The sequence below is a fragment of the Meleagris gallopavo genome, chromosome 21 (genome assembly GCF_905368555.1).
Source record: "Meleagris gallopavo chromosome 21, MGAL_WU_HG_1.1, whole genome shotgun sequence".
Classification (NCBI taxonomy): Eukaryota; Metazoa; Chordata; class Aves; order Galliformes; family Phasianidae; genus Meleagris; species Meleagris gallopavo.
This window is the reverse complement of record NC_139424.1, coordinates 5430673-5452504: the sequence shown is the minus strand read 5'-3', so window position 1 is coordinate 5452504 and position 21832 is coordinate 5430673. Positions and strand designations below refer to the sequence as shown.

General features: G+C 50.3%; 1 protein-coding gene across 1 annotated transcript in view; it reads left to right on the top strand.

Moving 5' to 3' along the window:
- Positions 1 to 10826, top strand: part of RTN4RL1 (reticulon 4 receptor like 1) — a 28331-nt gene extending 17505 nt beyond the window's left edge. Inside the window, exon 2 of the mRNA XM_085240507.1 lies at positions 7863 to 10826. Within this exon, the coding sequence (XP_085096633.1) occupies positions 7863 to 9199 (1337 nt within the window). The 3' untranslated portion in view covers positions 9200 to 10826. The remainder of the gene's footprint in view (positions 1 to 7862) is intronic.
- Positions 10827 to 21832: the final 11006 nt, after the last annotated feature.

Below are 21832 nucleotides of genomic sequence, written 5' to 3'. Positions count from 1 at the left end.
CTGTAGATGTCCCTGTTCATTGCAGGGGAGTTGGACTAGATGATTTTTAAAAGTCCCTTCCAACTCAACGATGCTATGATCCCCTTGGACATGCCGTTCTGGCCCAGAGAAGCAGAAGCATCATCAGCTTCTTCTATCAACATGGCGAGACCTGATGACTCCATCACCCATCCGCAAGCCATGGATGCTTCTTCCCTGCCATGCATCGGCCTCAGGATGGTCTAAGTGACATGGTGGGACCTTTGTGTGTGATGGGACGAGGCATGGGACCGCAGCCCTGAGCCTTGTGCTTGGAGGGCATTGCTGCAGCGGGAGGAATACGGCAAAGTGGGGTTAAGTAGAGCAGATTACATGCGGAAACATGCTCTACATTCCCTCTGCTTCTGCATAGATCAGTCCTGAAATGAGCATTTAAATTAAACAAGTTTCTATATCCGACTTTCCAATCCCACAGCCGCTCTCACCGTTGGCTTCTTTTCTTCAGCTTGAGCAGAGCGGGGAGGAGGTGCAGCCATGGAGAGGAGTGCTAATTAAACAGGGACTTCCACATTAGGGTACAAATCCTCTGGACCAGCAGAAACCCTGCCAGTTTCTGTATTTATTTATTATTTTTTCAGTACAATTGTAATTTCCAGCGGTGCCTCCAGCACAGGGAAAGAGTTCAGGGGCTGCTCTCGGAGAGGATTAGCGTGCTGGAAGCATTATTGCTTTCCTTCGCTGTGAATTCAGGAGCGATTCCCTGATGGCTGTACTCTATATAGAAGTGAATCGGTGCTAATTTGTTTTTGAGGATCACACATCCACCAACACGTGAAAGACAATCCTGCCTCTCGATGTATATTTCGAGTTGGTGCTACAGCAAACAACGGAAAATAAGGAAGAAAACGAAGCCAGACCTCCCTCGCCCAGAAAGCCAGAGCTGGAAATGAGCGGACGTTGAGATTTTTGAGCTTGAGCCGCCCCTTGCCGAGAGCTTTGGCTCAGCTCCGTGCCTGTGGCGGATGGGCAGAGGGAACAGAGCATCTCTGGCTGGTCCTGGCTTTCTGCAGGCATGGAAAGCCTAAGGGACACCACGTCGGACAGGATGTCAAAGAGACGAAGCATAAAAGGCTCTCTTCTTGGCAACACGTTGGTTGTTTTTTGTTGTTTTTTTGCTTGTTTGTTTGTTTTTTCCTTTTAAATCATCCTCAAGTTTAACTGTGAGAGAGGAATAAATGGCTAAATGGACTAATTGAATCTGCAGAGCCCAGGGGCCGCACACCTGGCGGGCCAGTAGCCGCCCCGCCACCCGCGTCCATCCCTCTGTCTGCATGATTCAGAGGGACGTGGTCCGTGGGGAGGGATCAGCCCCGGCTGAAATGGAAGACAAAGCTATTGTTTCAAACAGAGTTATTGATTTTTACATTATTACACTATGAAATTTATGGTCTGGTTTCAAACTGCAATAGGAGTTAATGATCACGATCCAGAAACTTCCAGGTGACCTTGGCCTCGACTTTGGTGGTGGAAGGGAAATAGCTCCAGATATTGGGTCAGCAAAAGTGAAATAAACCTGCAGTGTCCTAAAGGACTTCATTTTGGGGTTCCACTGACCCCAGCTCTGCACCAAGCTTTGGCTCACAGCGAGCTCCAGGCTGGTTGGCAACAGCAGAGCAGGCAACGGTAACTGGACCTCACCAACTCCAGACAAAGGCCACTGCTGCTGATAAGAGTAGATGTGGCACTGAGGGACATGGTGGGCATCGTGGGGATGGGTTGAGGTTGGACTTGGTGATCTTAGAGGTCTTTTCCAATTGTAATGATTCTTTGAGTTGGTATGGTGGGGATGGGTTGAAGCTTGGACTTGACGATCCTGGTGGTCTTTTCCAATCTTACTGATTCTATGATTCTGTGATTCAAACCATGAGATTCCAGGTTGCCCAAAAATCACTAGGATGGGAAGGAACAGGGCAAGAGGAACCTCAACAGAACGGAGAGCTGCTGCATGCAGAAGGCATGGCCACTTCTGCCACCAACATGGCTTAATGGGCATGCTGGGGATGGGTTGGGGTTGGACTTGTTGGTCTTGGAAGTCTTTTCCAACCTTAATGATCCTATGATTCAAAGAGGGGTTGGGGAGGCTAACAGAGGTCTATACCATTAGCACAAGTGGCACTGATGCTGCAGAAGGTTTTTAGGGACAACAGCATCCCCAGACTAAAGCCTTATCCTGAGTTTTCTTTAAAAGATGCCTCTCAGCACATCTACTGGCAGCAGCCCCTTTCTGAGGCCTTCCCTATCAATATTCCCTTTGAATTCCCTTGCATACATCTCCACCTGGGAACACTTGCTGGCAGAGAGATGGGGCTCCCAGCTGCGGGGGAAGGATTTCTCCTTGCAGTGCCTTCTCCCTGGAACATCCCCAGTGCTGCACCTCAGCTATAGTCGTGTGATGCTGGTAGCCTCCGAGCTCAGCTTCTGCCTCGGAGGTCATAATTGCCATTAAATCACAGCTTGCCTAACCAAATTATGCAAAACCGAAATTATCTCCAATGATTTTTATGTTGCTGAAATGTTCCAGAACTGCTGGGGTGATGGCTGGGGGATTGGGAGCAGCTGTCACTCCATCAGAAACCATAACTCCAAACAGCTGGGATCTGTCAGTTATTTATGATACCGTTTGCAAAAAAAAAAAAATAAATAAAATAATAATAATAATAAAAATGAGGGAAGTGGATGGGTGGTTGTTGTTCTCTGGCTGAAAGGCAGTTCTACCGCATGCCGATGCTGGAGGGAGCAAAGGCAATGAGGATGCCAATGGAGCGCTTTGCACAGAGGCTAGAAGGAAGCTGCTGCTCGCCAGGGGAATTTGATCTCTGTCACAGTCAGGGACGGTTTGTTTATTGCAAAAGAAAAAAAAGAGAAAAAAAAAGAAAATAGGCAGCTCCCAACCACAAGTCTGACACTGCTGTGTCGAACTGTCCCAGATCTGAACTGCGCTCTCAGCTCACGCCCCGTGGCGGTCTGTGCTCAGGCATTGCCTTTCTTCGTCCTTCAGCTGGTGCGTGGAATTATAAACATTTGAGGCTCCTTTTTCCCCCCAAACAATTTGTCATGGTGAGAAAGTTCGTTTCTGAAGTAGGGGTGGGAGGGAATTTTGTCGCAGTTGCATACAATACCAAGAGCATTTTTGAGCTTGGTTTGAGCTTGATTCGCGGAGAAAGGTTGGGTGGATGATGGCAATTCCTGCCATCACAAAAGGGAGTAAGAAGTGTGAGGCAAAGAACCGTGTGACAGTTGGGTTATCCAATGAGAATCTTCCAAAGACCCATCCTCCTGTGGTTTGTCCAATGCAGGGGGTGGCTGAGGTGAGCTGGTGATGGCAGTGGCTCCTCAGAATGATATTTGTCCTGATGGAAGGACGTAGCCCATGAAAGTGGCTGCTATTAGTTAGGAGGAGGATGGAAGTTTCAAAGTGTATTTTCCCCTCAGGTCACAGTTGTATTGTTGTGGCCCAGTGACAACTTAGAAAACACCTTTGAAAGGTGTGGGTGCAAATGGGGCAGGAAGATCTCTCTGTCTACGGGTGGTGCTACACAAGGTGCGAATTTGGCTTCAGAGGAGTGAGTGATGAGTGAGCTTCTGCCTCTTTGATAACACAGAGTGCGAACAGAAGGCAGATGCTTTGTCCCCACTTGTAGCTTGCTCTGGTTAAGTATTATTATTTATATTATGTAGTAGCTATACATAGTGTTTTATGGCAGTAAAGACCCATAAATCAGCAGCCAGAAGATGAGGGCTTTGCTCTAAAGAGCTTATAAATCTAACAGCCTGAGCAGAACCGGTAATGGACGGAGTGAGCAGTCGGACAAGTTGCGTGGAGACATGAGCTAAGATTGGGCTCCCCAAGCAGATGGCGGTTTAGGAGAGATTTGAGAGAGCTCCATCCCAAAGAGCAGATCCTGCTGGGGGAGCGGCAGCCGTGACCCACATAGCAGAGAGGTGAAATGTGGGGCTGGAGGTGACCCACCAGGGCCAGTCCTAGCTCCCAGCTCCAAGCTGGGGACTTCTGATGGAACTAAGTGGCACTGCTCCTTCAGCAAAGTGTTAAAATGCTGGAATGTCAGGTACCAGCATCTCTGCTGCTGCACTGGAGCGTTGCTCTGTCTGGATGAACTCGCTGTCTCTGGGTGTCTGCATTCTTCTGGCCGTTTCGGCTCTTGCACAAATGAAGGCTTCATGCTAAATGCATTACGCTGTATAACAATTAATCCCGCGCTGCATATAGAAAGTCCTTACTCATCAATAATGCATTCAGGAGGAGTGATTTTCACTCTCAGTAATAAGGCTAAGACAATGGAAACAAGCAGGTAATGGGGAACATTTATAACGATGTTAATCTAATAACGGGTATAATGCTGTTAAAAGTAAGACTGCAAACTGGACACATCCAAAGATAAATTATTTCAAGCATTCATTAACTAATGCCTAATTAATGCCCAATTAGGGAGATGCTGCATGGGAAATGATTTGGACAGCCCGATGAATTCATTCCCATCACTAAAACCTGAGATGGGAGGCTGCAGAAGGACAGCGGAGCCGGGTGACACAGCACGGTGGTGGGAGAACGCCAGCAGACAAACACGGCCGTGCTGGTTTGATCCGTGTCGACAAAGCTTTGGTTCTGCTCACTTCACTGGCAGATTTCCATCGGATTTTTACTTTTTGAAGCTCTCCCTCCCTGGTGAGCACCGCCACGCACGCCCGTGACCCTCCATCTGCTGCACAGCCTTTACAAGATGCAGTCAAAAGGTTTGCACTAGGAAGAGCAAGCTTGACATGTTGGCTGCGATCAGACACTGGGGGAGCTGAGGGGTATCATCCTGGGAGGGACAGTCCCACTGATGGCAGCCAGGGACCCAGGTGGCCCCAGCTGCCTTAGCCATCACACCACTGGTCCAGCAGCATCAGGGCTGCTCTGTTCTTTGGTTCAAGGGATCTCATCCCCATATCAAAATGGCAACCAAACCTGGACATCCTGGAGCATCTCATAGCAGTGTGCAATTTGCAGGTCTGTGGGCTGTGGGCTCATCCCTGATGGGACCACACGCCCTGAGCACATCCGCTGAGGAGGATTCCTCTTTCCAAGTCCTGCTCACCATGTTATCGCTGCTTCTGAGCATCCTTCCTTTTCGTTTCCACATTCTCTTTGTCTCCAAACTGCAGCCTGTAGGTAGGATGAAATCCCTGGCCTTCCCTCCTACCATCATTTCTTCCGGAAGAGGAGAACCACCGGCAACACCCATCCCAAAGGAATCCACTCCTCTTCCCTTGGCGCTTCAGCCATTAACTCACAACTCTAATTAAAGAGACAGGCTCAGCTCCTCCTGCCTTTCACCTCCAGAGCCATCGGGGACCATGAACTCCATTCTCCCTTCCAACAGTGCAGCTCCATGCTCCCCATACATCCCATCCATCGCCAAGCATCGCTGGCAGCCGCCTGCCATCACCTCTTAGACGTGAAATTCGGGATGCTATGCAAGCCCTGCCCAGCTCCTCCTCCCACCAGTAATCCTGTTAGCCTGGCAACTATCGTGTCACGGAACAGCGCATAAAACCGGCATTGGGAAGCAATATGTAATCTTCCAACCTGCTGCTCATAGCTGGGAGATGGTTTATTGATTCAAACCCTTGTGATTTGGTATTTGCAATAACAGACTCTGCATGTGGGAGATTGTCACTGTGCTTGTGCTTGGCAGGATGTTACTAATAAATATAAGAGCTACACCACTCTTTGTGGCTCAGTGTGACTCGGGTGGAGCTGGGAACATGGAGCTGTCCCACCACGGCAAAGCATATATGTGGGTTAAAAAGGAACAAGAAGAGCAGAAAGCAATTCTGCACATATCTGCAACTGTAATCAGGATATCCCTGAGACAAGAACCAGAGGGGTGCTTGGCTGGAAATACAGGACAGCCCAGGAGCAGTCTTGCCTGAGTCATGGCCCGTTGCCCCATGGCAAGTGCACGGTGGTGACTTGGAGAACATTCCCTTTCCTACACAGCCGTAGGAGTTGTCGTGAATGAAGCACTCCTGACTACAGCCCTTTGCTGGCAGCACTGCAGGAATGAGCCATCCCTCCCTGCAGCCTTCACTCCTGCAGGGTAGAGCCTGTAGAAAGCCCAAATCCCCATCTGTATTTCTATCCCCGTTTTTATCCCCATCCCAGCAGAGGCTTGGCCCAACAGTTTGGCTAGCAATGGTATTCTTTGGAAAAAGTAGAGCAGTACAGTCAGAGGTGACTGCCTCTCCCCGCTAATTTATGAGAGCCTGAGTAACCAGTTTATCTGAAAACATGACAACTTTGCCTTGAAAGAGTGGGTCCAGATGGACAGGTCACCTGCTATTAGCTCCCCAGTAATAGATCTTTTTCCCTGCAGAAGGCGATGCGAACCACAGAGTTATATTTCAAACAACATTAATAAGAAACCAGTGAGGTTTTTTTTCTTTTTTTTTTGCCTCCCACTCGTATTCAGCTGCAGGCGCTTGAAAAGAAGGACTGTAAAAGCCCAAGGGGTCCAGCACCACAGCCTGTCTTGTGGTAAGGACATGGAGTAATTAGAGGTGAACTCCACTTCCACTCTTGTTTTTCAGATTATTACAAGCAAATCGCGGCACGAGGACTCTGGGGTAGGATGGCACTGGCAGCTGTACGCTGCTCTCATTTTACTCCTTTCTCCCGTGAAGTCCAGAGGCAGAATTCATTAGACATGAGCAAATTTTGTGTGTAAGAGGGAAAGCAGATCCGGGAGGAAATCTGAATGAGAAATGACAGCCTGGTGCAATGAGTCTGAAAAGTCACTCCACGCAGAAGGAATCGCCTGAAAGCAGGCATGGTGTGAGGAGTGGGAGAGCGACGGGAGCTGGGCGGCGAGGCTGGCGCTGGGCGCTGAGCCGAGGAGGGATGATTGCTGCCTGCTCGCTTCCCTGCTCCGCAGCCAGAAAGCCCTGGCCACAGGCAGGCTGTAGCATTGCCATAGGACATCCATTTAAAATGCGTCTGAGCACCAGCTCCCAAACTGGGCGTTCAGCTCAGTCCGTCCCACCAAGTGCCGAAAGCGTGTTTCTGTAAATCACTCGTTTGCAGGGGAATGTGCTGGTGCTAACAGGGTATGGGCGTAGGAACGGTGTGGAAAGCAGCCAGCTCCTCCAGAATTCATGGAATTGTAGAATGGTTAGGTTAGAAGGGATCTTAAAGCCCATCCAGTTCCAATCCTTGCTGTGGGTTGGTTGTACACGGCAGATCAGGTTGCTCAGGGCTCCATCCAACGTGGCCTTGAGCACCTTCAGGGTGTCTTTGCAGGTGAGGAGCCGCAGCCTGCTGAGCATCCTTGTGGCTCTCATCTGGACCCGTTCCAACAGCTCCACATCCTTCTTGTGTTGGGGGCTCCAGACCTGGACCACTACTCCAGGTGGTGCCTCACGAGGGCATAGCAGAATGGGTCAATCCCCTCCCTGCCCTGCTGCCATCCCTCTGTTTTTGCACCCAGGATGCAGCTGACCTAGCACACACACACTGCTGGGTCATGTCAAGCTTCTCATCCATCAGAACCCCAAAGTCCTTCTCCTTATTGCTCTCAGTGCGTTCTTTTCCCAGCCCATACACCTACCTTGTATTGCCCCAACCCTTGGGCTGTGCTGAGATGTGCTGTGTGGTTGCATGGCACAGATGTAGTTTGGGGTGATACACCAGGAGGTGAATTCAGCATGAAGAGGTGGGCGACACCCCATAGATCATGTTCAAACTGTTGCACACAGATAATTCACATGGGCACTGTGTCCCCAAAGCTGGCCTGACACCACTCTCCCCTCTCTCCAAACAGGGGCCCTCGCGGAGCTGCTGCTGGTGCTGCTGGGGCTGAAGGTGCCTGGGGCTGCCAGCTGCCCCACTGACTGCGTTTGCTACCCTTCACCCATGACCGTCAGCTGCCAGGCCCACAACTTCGTCACCATCCCCGAGGGCATCCCTGAGGACAGCGAGCGGATCTTCCTGCAGAACAACCAGATCACCCTGCTGCTGCGGGGCCACTTCAGCCCCTCCATGGTCACCCTCTGGATCTATTCCAACAACATTACCTTCATCGACCCCAACACTTTCGAGGGGTTCGTCAACCTGGAAGAGTTGGACCTGGGGGACAATCGCTACCTGAGGGCTTTGGCAGCCAACACTTTCCAAGGGCTGGTGAAACTCCATGCCTTGTACCTGTACAAATGCGGGCTCAGCTCCCTTCCCAGTGGGATTTTTGGTGGCCTCCACAACCTACAATACCTTTACCTGCAAGACAACCACATTGAGTTCCTCCAGGATGACATTTTTGTTGACTTGGTGAACCTCAGCCATCTTTTTCTCCATGGAAACAAGCTTTGGAGCCTCCACCAGAACACATTCCGAGGGTTAATAAACCTGGACAGGCTCCTCATCCATCAGAATCAGCTGCAGTGGATTCATAGGCGGGCGTTCCACGACCTCCGGCGACTGACCACCCTGTTCCTGTTCAACAACAGCCTCTCGGAGCTGCAGGGGGACTGCCTGGCCCACCTGGGGGCCCTTGAGTTCCTCAGGCTGAACGGAAACCCCTGGAGCTGCGACTGCAAGGCCCGCTCGCTCTGGGAATGGCTGCACCGTTTCCGGGGCTCCAGCTCCAACGTCATCTGCGAATCCCCCGAGCGGATGCACGGCAAGGACCTCAAAGTGCTGAGGGCGGAAGATTTTAGGAACTGTTCGGGCTCGGAGTCGCTCCACCAGATCAAAACTTTCTCAGCTGCAGACAGAGGAGCCTCCAAAGCCCACCATCCCCACCACTCCTCCAAGGAGAAGGGTGGCGAGAAAGGTTTGCACAGCAGCCATCCTGCAGCCCGGCCGGGACCTCGCCGCCCTGCCAAGAACTGCACCAGCCACAAAAACCGCAACCGAACCCTTAAGCCGGGATCGCTGGGGCCGCGCAAAAGCGGGCACGAGTTTCCCGACTACGTGCCTGACTATCAGCACAAATTCAGCTTCGGCGTCATGCCCACCGGGCTCCCGAAACGAAAAGGGAAGTGCACCCGGCGGACGCCCATCCGTGCGCCCAGTGGGGTGCAGCAGGCGGCGGGTGGCTGTGCAGGACTCGTGGCCTCGCGCCTGGTCTTTGTGCTGGTCTTGGTGGCCATCATGCGCTGAGCTTGGCCACGGCGGAGCGGATCTGCGCTGCGACCCGTCTACGAAGGACCAGAGTTTCTTTTCTTCTTCTTTTTTTGTACGTGGAGAAGTCTGCGGGCGCGGACTGCGGCGGGCGGGCGGATGGAAAGGTGTTAGCACACATTGCGGCCAACAGCCGAGCCCTGCACCATGAGACAAAGCCAACCTTACCCAACCGGATCGTGGGGACCGCCGGTGACGACGGCCGGACAAAATGGAAAATTGCAAATTCCCGTTGAGCGACCCTGCCGATGACAGAAAGGAACATAATTGCTGTAAAAACGATCACCAATTAAGCCTACACTGTTTCTCTGAAAGTGAGTGTGTGGACACTTCTACTCATTGTAATAAGGACATTGGTTCTCCCACGTTTTAGCCCTTTTGGCTCCAATCCCCCAGGCCAACGTTGGCTGGAAATCTCTTAGAAGACAATCTCAAAACCCTGAATATCTCAGGCACTACAGCAGAACAAGGCTTGCCTGCTGGGCTTGGAGTAGCCAACTACCAAAGGAAAGACTGGTTAGAAGTGGAATAATTAAAACAAAACAAAGCAAAACAAAAACACACACACGAAAAAATGAACCTAAGGAAATGAAGTACCTGCGAGGAGGTGCGTTTTTTGTAACCGCGTTCACACATCCAACAAACAAATCCGACAAATGCACAGGCCCTCCCCTCTCCTCAATTATCCATATGTATGTCTTATAATGTTTATAAACTATATGGAAACTATATCTTCAGAACTAAGGATTGTATTGTTGAATTTATAGCAGAACAGTATATCCTTTTCTCAAGACCACAATCGGCAGCAGTGCCTACAAATGCTGAAAGCCATCCGGCAGCCTCGGTGCGCGCGGGGGACCAATGTTCTTAGCAATTTAGAGCACTAAACTTTGGGAGGGGGGGGAGGGGCTGTATGCAACGCAACAAAGACCATAGGCAGAGAGCCAGAGCTCACCCTTATGTCCTAATTTCTGAGTGAGGGGAGAGAGAGGCGGCTTAGCAGTGTCCAGTCCCGATGCCATGGGGATGTAGGGGCTGAAGGCTTCCAGCCACATTGGTTACGTGAGGACCTTTATAGCTGGACTAAGGTTTTCACTCAGGCAGCAGGTCTGTGGGATGCAGGTGGCCCTGACAGTATCAGGAGCAGTTTGGTTTGTTTTTGTGTTTTTTCTTAATAGGAACAGGTTTTGGCATGGGGAGTCGGAGAAGTGAGAAGTGCAGCATGCACGGGACCTGTCAGTAGCACTGTGCCCAGTGCTTCTGGTCCACGGTGGGAAAGAGAATAGCCCCAGACAGCTGCAGGAAGAGGTAATGGCCAGCTGAGGGATGAGGAGCAGACTGCACGTTCCCCTTGGCCCTAAATAAGCCTCACATGCGATGCTGGGGTGGGATGCGCTCACTGGGCTTTGTGCACTCACTGGTCCAGATGTGCTCACCGGTCCGCTCTGCGTCGGGGCCACAGCACAGCTGGCAGCAGCACGCAGTGCAGCCCATGGTGCTGCTCCAGTTCTGCAGTCGGTGTCAGTTCCCTGTCAGCGTGGATATTGGAGATAAAACACACTGAGGTTAATGCAACAAGGGAAATAAAAGTGATCTTGGATGAGAACTGGCTGATCTTCATTTTGTGATGGCATCCCAGCTCAGGGGGCACACTCCCAGCATGCAGTCTCTGGGCATGAATACTGTTCTTTGGGGCAGATGCTGAGTGGCTGAGCTCACACCATTCTCCCTGGGACCCCAAACTGGTCCTGGGCGGGGAGGGGGCAATTACACAGCACCTGGTCCCGTGGAGGGGTCTGGAGATGCCCGGGGAAGCTCCAAAACCAAAGGTTGAGATGCACAAAATGGAAAAAGAGGTCCTGGGAAACAGCAGGAGGGATTCAGGGAAGAGGAAGGGAGGGTTTGCTCCATTGATCCCTCTCAGTTTCAGCTCCTATCCAAACTTCTCCTTCTACAGGGCTCTAAACCTCCACTAAAGGGATGTCCAATGCAGCCAGAACAAATAATCCGTGATCCGAAATAGCTCCCTCACGCCCTACTCTCTATAACCAATAGCAACTGAATGAGTCTGGCACTGTCCCTTAGAAGTGGAGAGTGTTGTTATGTTAGTTATTTTGCTTCGTACTCTGGAAATCAAAGCTCTCAGTGGGAGAATGAAGAGGAGAAGCACTTTATTAATTTTTTTTTTTTTTTTTAAGTCTGTGCGTAACTCCTATAATATAAGTGAAATGTCAGCATAGGAGATGCTAATGTTTTATAAATGATTTGGGTGCAGCAGGCAAAATGGAGACTCTTTGAGATGAATTATATTAGAACCGCCTGGCTTCAAGTCATAATTGTATTTTTAGTATCTTTTCCTTTAACATGTAGGAAAAATAAAGGCAACCCCAACGTGTATTACGAGCCTTGTCAATCAAGTGCTCTAACTCCTAGCAATAAAGGCTACTGTTTAAAAACCAGAAGGGAGACATGATACACTGCTAAATAGGAGGTGTCACTTGACACAGACTTCAGGTTTCCGATGTTCCTTCTGCCTTCTCCCGGCCTCCATCCCCCCTGCGCCCATTCTTCCTCTACAACCACAGCTCTCTGAGGATAAACTAAATCTTTATGGCATGCTCTGACACTTCTCCTCAATAACTACCTTCCCATTTGCATGGTGCAGCTCTGCTACGGCCCCTAGTTGGCTCCCGTGTGGTTCTCACGATCTCTTCGTGCAGTGTTGTCTTCATGCATTGTGAAGGTTGATGTGAGGCTGGCAGAAATCCCATCTTCTCACAGGCAGCGCTCCCATAACCCCAAAGTAGACATCTCAAGGCATCCATCCCAAAGAACGCATCCTAAGGTGTCCATCCCAAAGCGCCCACCCCAACATGCATGTCCTAAAGCATGCATCCCAAAGTGCCCATCCCAAAGCACCCATCCCATAGTATGCATCCCAAAGCACCCTTTCCAAAGCATGCATCCCAAAGCATGCATTCCAAAGTGCCCATCTCAAAATGTATATCCAGAAATGCCCATTCCAAAGTGCTCATCCCCTCAGTGGAATCAGGGATGACCAGAGCTGGGCTAGAGGTGACAAGAGGAGGTGGCACTCCAAAGAGGTCAGAAAAGAGAAGGCTCTTCCAGTGTGCCTGCTTCCCCTTTATTTGTTTGCATCACTGAGCTTTAACACTCTCACTTTGGGCTGTTCATGCAAATCCTTCCCATAAAAAAAAACTAAATGAAAGAGAACCTAGAAGAGACCCCACACTGTGCCTCTGGAAATGCGCTCACGGCTGCAGAATCCCGTTTCCTGAGTCGGAGCCAATTTTCTAACCATTGTAGCATTCTTCCACAGTTTCATCCTGTAATTGCTAATACACAGCTTTTCCTACATGCTTTGGAAACACAAAACACGCAACGCTGTGTCTCTCATCCTCCAGGCAGGACAAAAACCAAGCACTTCTCAGATATTGAGAATAAATTTTCAGTGCACCAGGCGAAAGCAGCATCACATGGCACCTTCTCCATTGCTGCCTGGACAACGCTGTGCGCCCACGTTATCTTTTCCAATTTACCTCCCTTGTCTCAGCAAGTTGCTGTGAAATGCACTCCCCACTTCAGAAGGACTGCAGAACTAACATTTCGCTTCACATTTCTCCTCAGCCAAAGTAATGGACCAATGAACCAATTTCTGTCATCCATCAAGTGCAACCTCCCCTAAATCCATCCTGCACCAATGCTTTCCATCACATTTTGCCTTAGTTTCCAGCACAACCCCACAAACACAGCCCAAGATCACACTTTCCATTGCATTTCCTTTTTCTACTGCTTACAATCTCCTTGAGATCTCGTGGGATGATATAATTCCTCTTTGCCATCCCTTGCATCTCGCCCCAGTAAAACACGACTTGGCCAACACCAACAGATGGGAACAGCGATGGGAAACGTGCTTGCATGGCTTGCCACGTTGAGGTCTGTGGGCTGGAAGAGAAACAACAGCAAATACAATAAAAGGACACACGGCCACAGCAGTGACAAAAGGTTTTCTGGGAAGGTGGTGTGGTGGCATCGCTGAGAACCCAACCACCTCCATCCCCACGTAGAGGACGCACCACGATCATCATGCTATGCACATTCATCCATTTGTCCTTCTACATACTCCGTCCTCCTCCAAAAGCAGAAGTACTTTTTGTCTCTGGGTCCACCTCGATAGCTCTGGAGCTGGAGGGCCAAAGCCAGCTCTGTGCAACCAAACGACATAAATAAATCCAATTTCCCCCCATCCGATGGATATGGGTGAAATTCTGCCCACACCTATCCGCTCTACAACAAGTCTTTTTTTCTCCTTGGTTCATTCCCTGTTTCATCTGCTCAGCTTGAGTCCTTTCCTGCAGTGCCCTCCATCCTCTTCCTCCTTTCTGCAAACAGAATCAAAATAACTGTTTAACAAATCAGCCATTACCTTCTCCCATGTCACCAATTCCCCGCTATCATGGCGTAATTGACCAATTTTCTCCTTTACCTTCTCTCTGCTCTGGATACGTCTCGGGAAGCTCTGATTGTGTGTTAAAATATCCTCTCTAATTCACTGCTCAATATCTCTTTCTGCTCTTCTAATTGCCCTTTTAACTCGCTTCTAATTTTTTATAAATCTCCTAATCCTCTTCCTGCGCAGGTTGTTTACATGCACCGTAGAATGTATATGTATTAGCAGATGTTCCCGGGTAAATAATGCACAAAAGGATATTACTGCTTCACACAGACTGCAATTACTCCCTTCCTTCTGAATAAGCCCTGGTTAACCCTCCTGTTTAGGGTGCACACCCCTGCTTGCAATGCTCATCTCCCAGCTATTCCATTTCTTCTCTCCATTTGCTTGCAGTGCTCACCACACCCCATCCAACACAGCTTTACCTGCCAGAGGCTCTGATTTCTGTATTTTCTACTTGAACAACGGAGCTAAATGGCAGGTTTAGAGCCATGCGTTCTGTTTGGATGGAAGGGTTTGATGCAGCAGGTCCTCACCAGTGGCCAGCAGCCCTGGGTGGAGGCATGGAGCCTGAAGTTGTGTTGGGTTGCTCTGGGGGCTCATTCCCACATGCCCAAAAGGCAAAAATCAGAAGCAAAAACCGATCAGAACACTGAGAGCTCACCTTCTCCTCCACTCCAAGCCTCAACTCCATGTTCTTTGTTCCCTTACAGACCCACAGGAACTTGTCTCAGGGCTGCTTTCTCAGTAGTGCACGCAAATTGCTCTCTCTGGGACAAGTTTTCATGGCTGCTGCCTCTGTCAAACTACAGCTGAGCTATCCAGGAATCAGAGCATTTGGATCCTCACTGGTCTCCAGACTGGCTGTCGGGTGAACTGGCTTTTCTGAGCATCTCTCTTGTTTTTCATTCATTCTTAAAAAAGAAAAAAAAGTCATAGTAATAAAAAAGGAAAAGCAGAGTGACACTTTCCACGTGTGGGCTGCCCTGGGATCCCGGGGATCAGGCCACCATCCCATCACCATGCACGGTGTCCTCGCAGGCTGCTGGCTGCCTCCTGCATGTACTTAGCACATCAGAGTGAAGGAGATGGGAATGCACAGAACCCCCACGAAACCAGAGCTAAATATACTGCAGGAGGCTGACAGCCTGACCTGTGAGCTGGTGCAGGGTGCCAGCACCGACACGTTCATGGTGGGGATTTTGCAGGGTGAATGTGGGAAGTGGGACTGCGAGCAGCCCAGGGTGCTTGGGGTGTGATGGTTGCTGAAATTTTGGTGTGAGCTTCCTGATGGCAAACACAGGCAGCAGCTGTGCTGTGTAGCATTCTCTGTGTGTGCATGAGCCCTGTGTTGTGGGCTGCCAAAGTGGGGCAGAAGGCAGCAGTGAAGCCCCATAAAGGGGAAAAGGAAGGAAAGGAAACAGGAAAGGAAAGGGGGAAGGAAAGAAAAGAGGAAAGGTAAGAGGAAAGGGGAGAGAAGAAAGAGGACAGGGAAAGGGAAAGAGGAAGGGGAAAGGGGAAGGGGAAGGGGAAGGGAAGGGGAAAGGGAAAGGGAAAGGGAAAGGGAAAGGGAAAGGGAAAGGGAAAGGGAAAGGGAAAGGGAAAGGGAAAAGGAAAAGGGAAAAGGAAAGGGAAAGGGAAAGGGCAGGGGGAGGGAAATGGATGGGGAAGGAAAGGGAAAAGGAAAGGAAGAGGGAGAGGAGAGGGAGAGGGAGAGCAAGGGGAGATAAAAGGGAAGGGAGTGGAGGGAGGAGAGAGGAGGGGAAGGGAGGAGAGGAGAGGAGAGGAGAGGAGAGGAGAGGAGAGGAGAGGAGAGGAGAGGAGAGGAGAGGAGAGGAGAGGAGAGGAGAGGAGAGGAGAGGAGAGGAGAGGAGAGGAGAGGAGAGGAGAGGAGAGGAGAGGAGAGGAGAGGAGAGGAGAGGGAAGGAGAGGAGAGGGAAGAAAAAAGGGAAGGGAAGGAAAGGAAAAAGGAAAGGGACAGGTAAGGGAAAGGGAAAGGAGAAGGGAAGGAGAATGGAAGGAAAGGGAAGGAAAAGGAACAGGATCTCAGAAATTATTGTGGCAATTATGTGAGTGCAGTACGTGAGAAGTAATCCCAGCTGCTGGGAGCTGGGGGGAAGAGAAATCATGGTGTGATCCAAAGGGGCCCCAGAGAGCGCACGCCAGCAGCGGTGACCTGGTTTGCAGATGGATCCAACGCTCCTCTGCTTCCAAGCCCAACACACCGCCCTGCTCCTGGGTGTCAGCACTGCTATCATGCACTAATCTGTTTATTTCTGTTTGCTTCCTTTCTTATTTTTCCTGTCTTCTGAATTAAAAGCTAATCCACCGTGCTGATTCTCTTAATTTTGAGCTATGCAACAAACAGAGGAATTCTAGAACAGGTTTTTGCTCCCCTGGCAGCATCACTTTCTCCAATGCACGGGAAACTAAAGGCAGACAGCAGAGCAAGAAAACACGACACAGCTTCTGCATCACGCCAGCTCCTCGGGCTTCCAGCACATCTCAACACAGAACTAGAGCAAAAGGGCAGATTATTTAAAGCCGTCACATGTAGGCCAATTTTCGCTGCAGTTCCTTTTGGCTCTGATTTTGCAGGCCCCAGCGGAGTGGTGAAGTCATGAATAAATGCAAGCAAACCGAGCTGATCCACTCTCATTTGAGCAGCGGAGTTTACTCGCCCCATGCTGCTTCAGCTGGAACACCAGAAGGTGAGTTCATAAGGATGGGGGATAATCCAGTGCTGCCCTTGCCCGGCCATCAACATTTCCCCATTGAAACAGAGGCTCAGGACCAAATCCCGAATGCTGCAGCCATGAGGACCCTCCCCAGGGATGCTGCTCTGAGCTCTGTGCGGAGCCCTACATGGATGGCATGCGAGAGCTGCAGAGATAATGTGATAATCATAATGGGTTTAAAAAAAAAAAAAGAAAAAAAAAAGGGAGGAAAAACACCCTGCAATTTTATCTCCCTGCAGCATCCCTTCCGTTTGGCTTCGACCGGAGCTGAGTGACTGCCGTGCTTGTCATCGTGTGGTCAAAACAGTGGTGAGAGCCAGATCCTTCAAAGTTGGAAAAATCATAATAATGGAGTCCCCGCCATCCTGCTGTGTTTATAAAGAGATGTTTTCTTCCTGAGCTACACAGCATGGCGGGCTTAATCTGAAATTTCTTTTTAATCATAGCGGGAGTCCCAATTAACGTGTTGGGTAATCGCTCGAGTAGAACCGGAGCTTCATGGCTGTGGGGATGAGCAGGAATGGACCCTGGGGGCTGGGACCAAGAACACAGAGCATCCCCTGCCACATTTCAGGTGCACAGAGCTCTGAGCATCCCCTGCAACATTTGGGGCACACGTTGCTCTGAGCATCCTCTGCCACATTTTGGGTGCACAGAACTGAGCATTCCCTACAACATTTGGGGTGTACAGAGCTCTGAGCATCCCCTGCAACATTTGGGGCATACAGAGCTCTGAGCATTCCCTGCAACATTTCAGACACACATTGCTTTGAGCATTCCCTGCAACATTTGGGGTGCACAAAGCACCGAGCATCCCCTGCAATGTTTGGAGCCCTGGGCTCACTTAGCTGCAGCAGGGCACAGGGCACAGTTCTGGGCACTGCGGGGCTCCATGTTCCCTCTCCATGCCCCTTCCCAGAGGAGACACACGGTGCATTCCTGCTGCAGGATGCAGCCGTGCTCCAGCGCGTGCCGGCGGGACCGGCCCTGACCTACTTTCCTTTGTTGCGGGAGCTGCAGGCAGGATGCAGGATGCTGTGTGCAGGCAGCGTGCAGTCAGGATCTGGCTTTGCTTTGCTCCTGCACATCTCCTGACATCACCATAACTGCCGTTTCCACCCCAACCTCAATCTATTTAGGCCAATCCCAATAGCAGGACTCTCCAACCCACCCTGTCCATCCGGCACAGAAAACAGCAGCACCCCGCAATTTGCAAATGTTGGACCTACATGGACAGCTGCCCTTTAGCTCTCCAAGGATACAGCCACACTTCCGTGGCAGCCAAGCCTGGCATCCTTGAGCATAGAAAGCTCACGCTACGTTTCTATCCTCCATTCATGCATTGGGGTTGAACCCGGCGCTGCGCTGACCTGGAAAGTGAAGCTCTTTAAAATTCAAACACGTGCACCCGTGGCGGATTTCAGCAGTGCTACGGAGAACGCAGCCCTCCTCCTGCACAGCTCCAGCAGCACTTTGGTCAGGATGCTGAGCTGCAGCCTCGAGGTTCGGGGCTCAGAGGCTCGCCGCAGTCACTGGGGTTCGTGCAAATTGGTCTTCAGAGGGAAAGAGCTCCGCCGCCGCATGCACAAACACTCCTCAGCAACCAACTAAAGAGCTCCACCGGCCACCTGGGTTAACACAGCAGCTGGATTTTGCAGATTTGGAGATAAAAGGCTGCGATGCTTAACTCGCATCCTGCAGCCCTTATAAGGCAGCCATTCTGCACGAGGCTTCCCTCCTGCAATGCTTTAAGGACGGAGCATTTTAATTGATTAGCTCCATTATGGAGGAGCAGAATAGCAGCGGTGCAATTGAACTTTGGTCCTTGAAATGCAGGGAGACATCAGCTTGCAGCGTGCTGGAAGCCTTGGGGGCTCATTTCTGCTGCCCCGTGCTCTCAGCCTGGGACTTCCCTTAAGTACACGAGATGCATCTATACATGAGTTAGGGTAGGAAAGGGGAACTGCTTCACATTGGCATTCAGTCAACAGATTCTAATGATAAAACCGTTTCAAACCTGCACTTTGATTAAAATCAAAGCCATGGAAAACTCATGCTAAGGTTCATCTAATGAATTCTTCCTCCCAGGACTTTAGCAGCAGTGTGTCAGGGACTGAATTCAAGGGGGTGAGCTCAATGTGATCATTGTGGTCCTCGTTTTCACCTCGGTTCCTCAAACAAGCTTAGCGGGATGAATAAATCTGGCATGGTCACCACAAAAATAATCCTTTCTATTGAGCAGCAACAGTCTGCTGGGGAGAGGAGAAGAGGCACTCAGAGACAAAAACAACAATCTCCAACCGCATATATATGAAATTAAAGGATGTACATAATTAATTGTTTGATAAGATAATGTAATCTGCACTAAGATGGGGCTGCATGAGTCAGAGATGCAAGAGATAGAAAACATGTTCATCACTCAGTCCACCTCTTTACCAACACATGTTTTCTAGCATTTGTCCAGTGTAGGTTTTCTGTTGTTTTGAAGTCAGTGAATCAACTTTTCTGATATTCAGCCCGACGCCAAACAGGAGCTCTTGGCATTTGCTGCGGATGAATAACCGACGGGTAACAGTGCCATTGCGTGAGATCATCCAAGAAAAACCAAGGAGAGGTTTCCCCAGGACACAGCTGGCACAACCACGCTGCCTTTCCCCGTGTAGAGGAGCTCACGTCCCTACACACTGAGCTGAGACAACCGCCCGCCCTCCGGCGTTGTGCTTTTGTTGGTGGCTCCCATCTCCCCCAATACCCATCGCCTTGTGTTGAGCGAGCTCCGTGCTCTCACCACCCTTACCTCACTCTTAGCAACCCTGCTATTTAAAGTCGCAATCTGTTGCAGCGAAGCAGCCTGGCAGTCTATAAACAAGCTGTTATGACCCCACTGCAGGAAGAGGAGGAAATGGCCTATGCTTTAAAGGCAGCTGCCTCCAGTAATTAGAAGCGAGGAGACAAACATGAAAGCAATGACGTTTCAATGTGCTGTTATTTAAAGGGTACGCCGGTGCCCCGAGCCCCTCGTTAGCACCCAGGTATGCAGATCGTGTGCAATTAGCCAAGCATAGAGGGGCGGTGGCCGTGGCAGGGGGTCAACACTCATTTTCATTGCCAACAAAACAGGAAGAAGGAGATGCTGGGGGCTTTATTCTGAACCAGCCTTTGTTTTCTTAGCGTGCACCATCAGCTGCTTCTGCTATCAGCCGCCCTGAAAGGTTTTTATTAGTCCTAATGCTCCGCAGAAAAACGAAGAGGTAACAGCACATATGTTCTGCTCTGCCCAAAAGGGCGTGAAAGAGAGAAGCGGTGCTCTGCAACAGCACTGCAATGCTCGCACTGCCGCCAGCTGCTGCACAACCCAGCACAGCTGTGCGTGGCATTGCTGCAAGGCGCAGAGCCGGGGCAGGAGGGGCAGCAAAGGGGAAGGTCCCATCCGAGGAATGAGAGCGTTTCCTTCGGTGCAGTGTAGAGGAGATGATCTCCTTGCAAAAGATTCTGTTCCGCTCCATCTCCCAGATGGGAAGGAGGGAAAAAGGCAAAATCAGCAGCAGCGTCGCACCTGGGAAGCTCACGGTGCAAAACCGTGCACGGCACGTATGTCCCATCAGGCTGCCTTGACATTAGGCTCACAAATAACCCCGAGTGTTTTTAGGGCAGAGCTCTGAAATGGATTTGCTGAGGGCTCCAATGACACCAACGCACGGAGCGGTTCCTCCGGATGCCTTTGGGAACAGCAGCACCGAGGGGAGCAGGAGCTGAGTTGTTCCAGGAGAGATTAAAGATGAAAATTAGCAGAGTTACAGCTTATGCACATACCAATAAAAGCAGGCATTTACCACCGCTTGGATAATTAAAAAGATTTTTCACCGGTGACCGGGCTGACGGGGCTGCATCCCACTGGCTCCCCAAAAAAACAACCCCAATGAGCAAGGAGAGCAAAGCTGCTGCTTCTCCCAGGGCACTCTGACACATCCCTATGGGATGGTACTGAGGTTGGGTTTGTGTGGAACCATTTTTAGGTGGATCCTGTATGGCCAACTACATAGAAATGCTGAGATTCTGAGTGCAATTATCCCAAAAAATAGCATGTTGGGCAGAGCAGTGCCAGTCACCAATTAGTCTGGCTGCATGTAAAGAGGCAGAATATAGGCAGTAGCACACGAGCCAGAGAGTGAGGGATGCGTACTGCATTAAGTGTATTTACAACACATGAGCTAATAGTAAAAGCAATAATTAGCTACTATTAATACCACTGGAAAAAAAAAAAGAAAAAAAAAAGAAAAAAAACAAGGGAAGGGAAGCTGCACCGCTGAACACAAGTTATTTATACGAGGTGCCTAACACAAGCAAGCAGCAAAGTAGCACAGAAAGCGAGGACAGAACAGCAAACAGGGTGGGCTTTTGTTGAATGGCATCGAGCCCATTGCATCCTCATTTCCACACTTCGCATAGAATCATAGAATCATTCGGGTTGGAAAAGAGCTCTAAGATCATCCAGTCCAACCTTCCACCTTCCACCAACGCTGCCCACAGAGCACGGCCCTCAGTGCCACATCTCCACAGTTCCTGAAGACCTCCAGGGATAGGAGCATCCCCATCCTGGGCAGCTGTGCCACTGCACACTGCTTTTTGGAGGAGTTCTTCCAAATCTCCAACCTGAACCTCCCCTGAGGCCACCCTTCTCATCCTATTACTGTAACCAGGGAGTAGAGGCCAACCCTAATCTCACCACAACCTCCTTTCAGATCCTCTGCTTGGAGAACCTCTCGCAAGACTTCCAAGTTAGCCTAACTCCAGCAGCACAGACTGCATCCCTGGGGGTGCTCATGGTTGGGCTGGATGGGGACACGGCCAACCTGACCTGGTGCCTGATCCAGTGTATGTCAACCCTGGCTGCACCTGGATGACCTTTGAGATCCCTTCCAACCCAACCCATTCTACAAAATTTCTCTACGAAATTATGCAGCCCATGGTGGCTGAGAAGGAAGGAGGGCATCCCACCACACCACCCCAAACCCTCCCACAGGCTGGGCAATGCAACGGCACAGAGCAGGAGAAAGGAGCAAGGTTGGCTCCGGCGAGACACAGAGCTTTCATAATGCAGCCCTTTGTTCTGCTGGAAGAATTCAACCGCTATAAATTCATTCCCCTGGTAAATGCAGCAGTTATCAGGCATTTTACCACAGGATTCCTGGTCTCCTAGTGAAGTTAAATGCAGTGCCATTATGGCAGCACTTTAACGTGTAAATATTACATTCCCGGTTCTTTAGGAGATGTTCATTTAGTGAAATAAAACCCTGCTAGTAAAACACCTGATCAAACCCTTCAGCCCAACTGGCCCAGTAATTGCTCCAGGACTGGAAGGAGTCCAATGACTGGTTGCAATTTATGGCCACTTTAGAA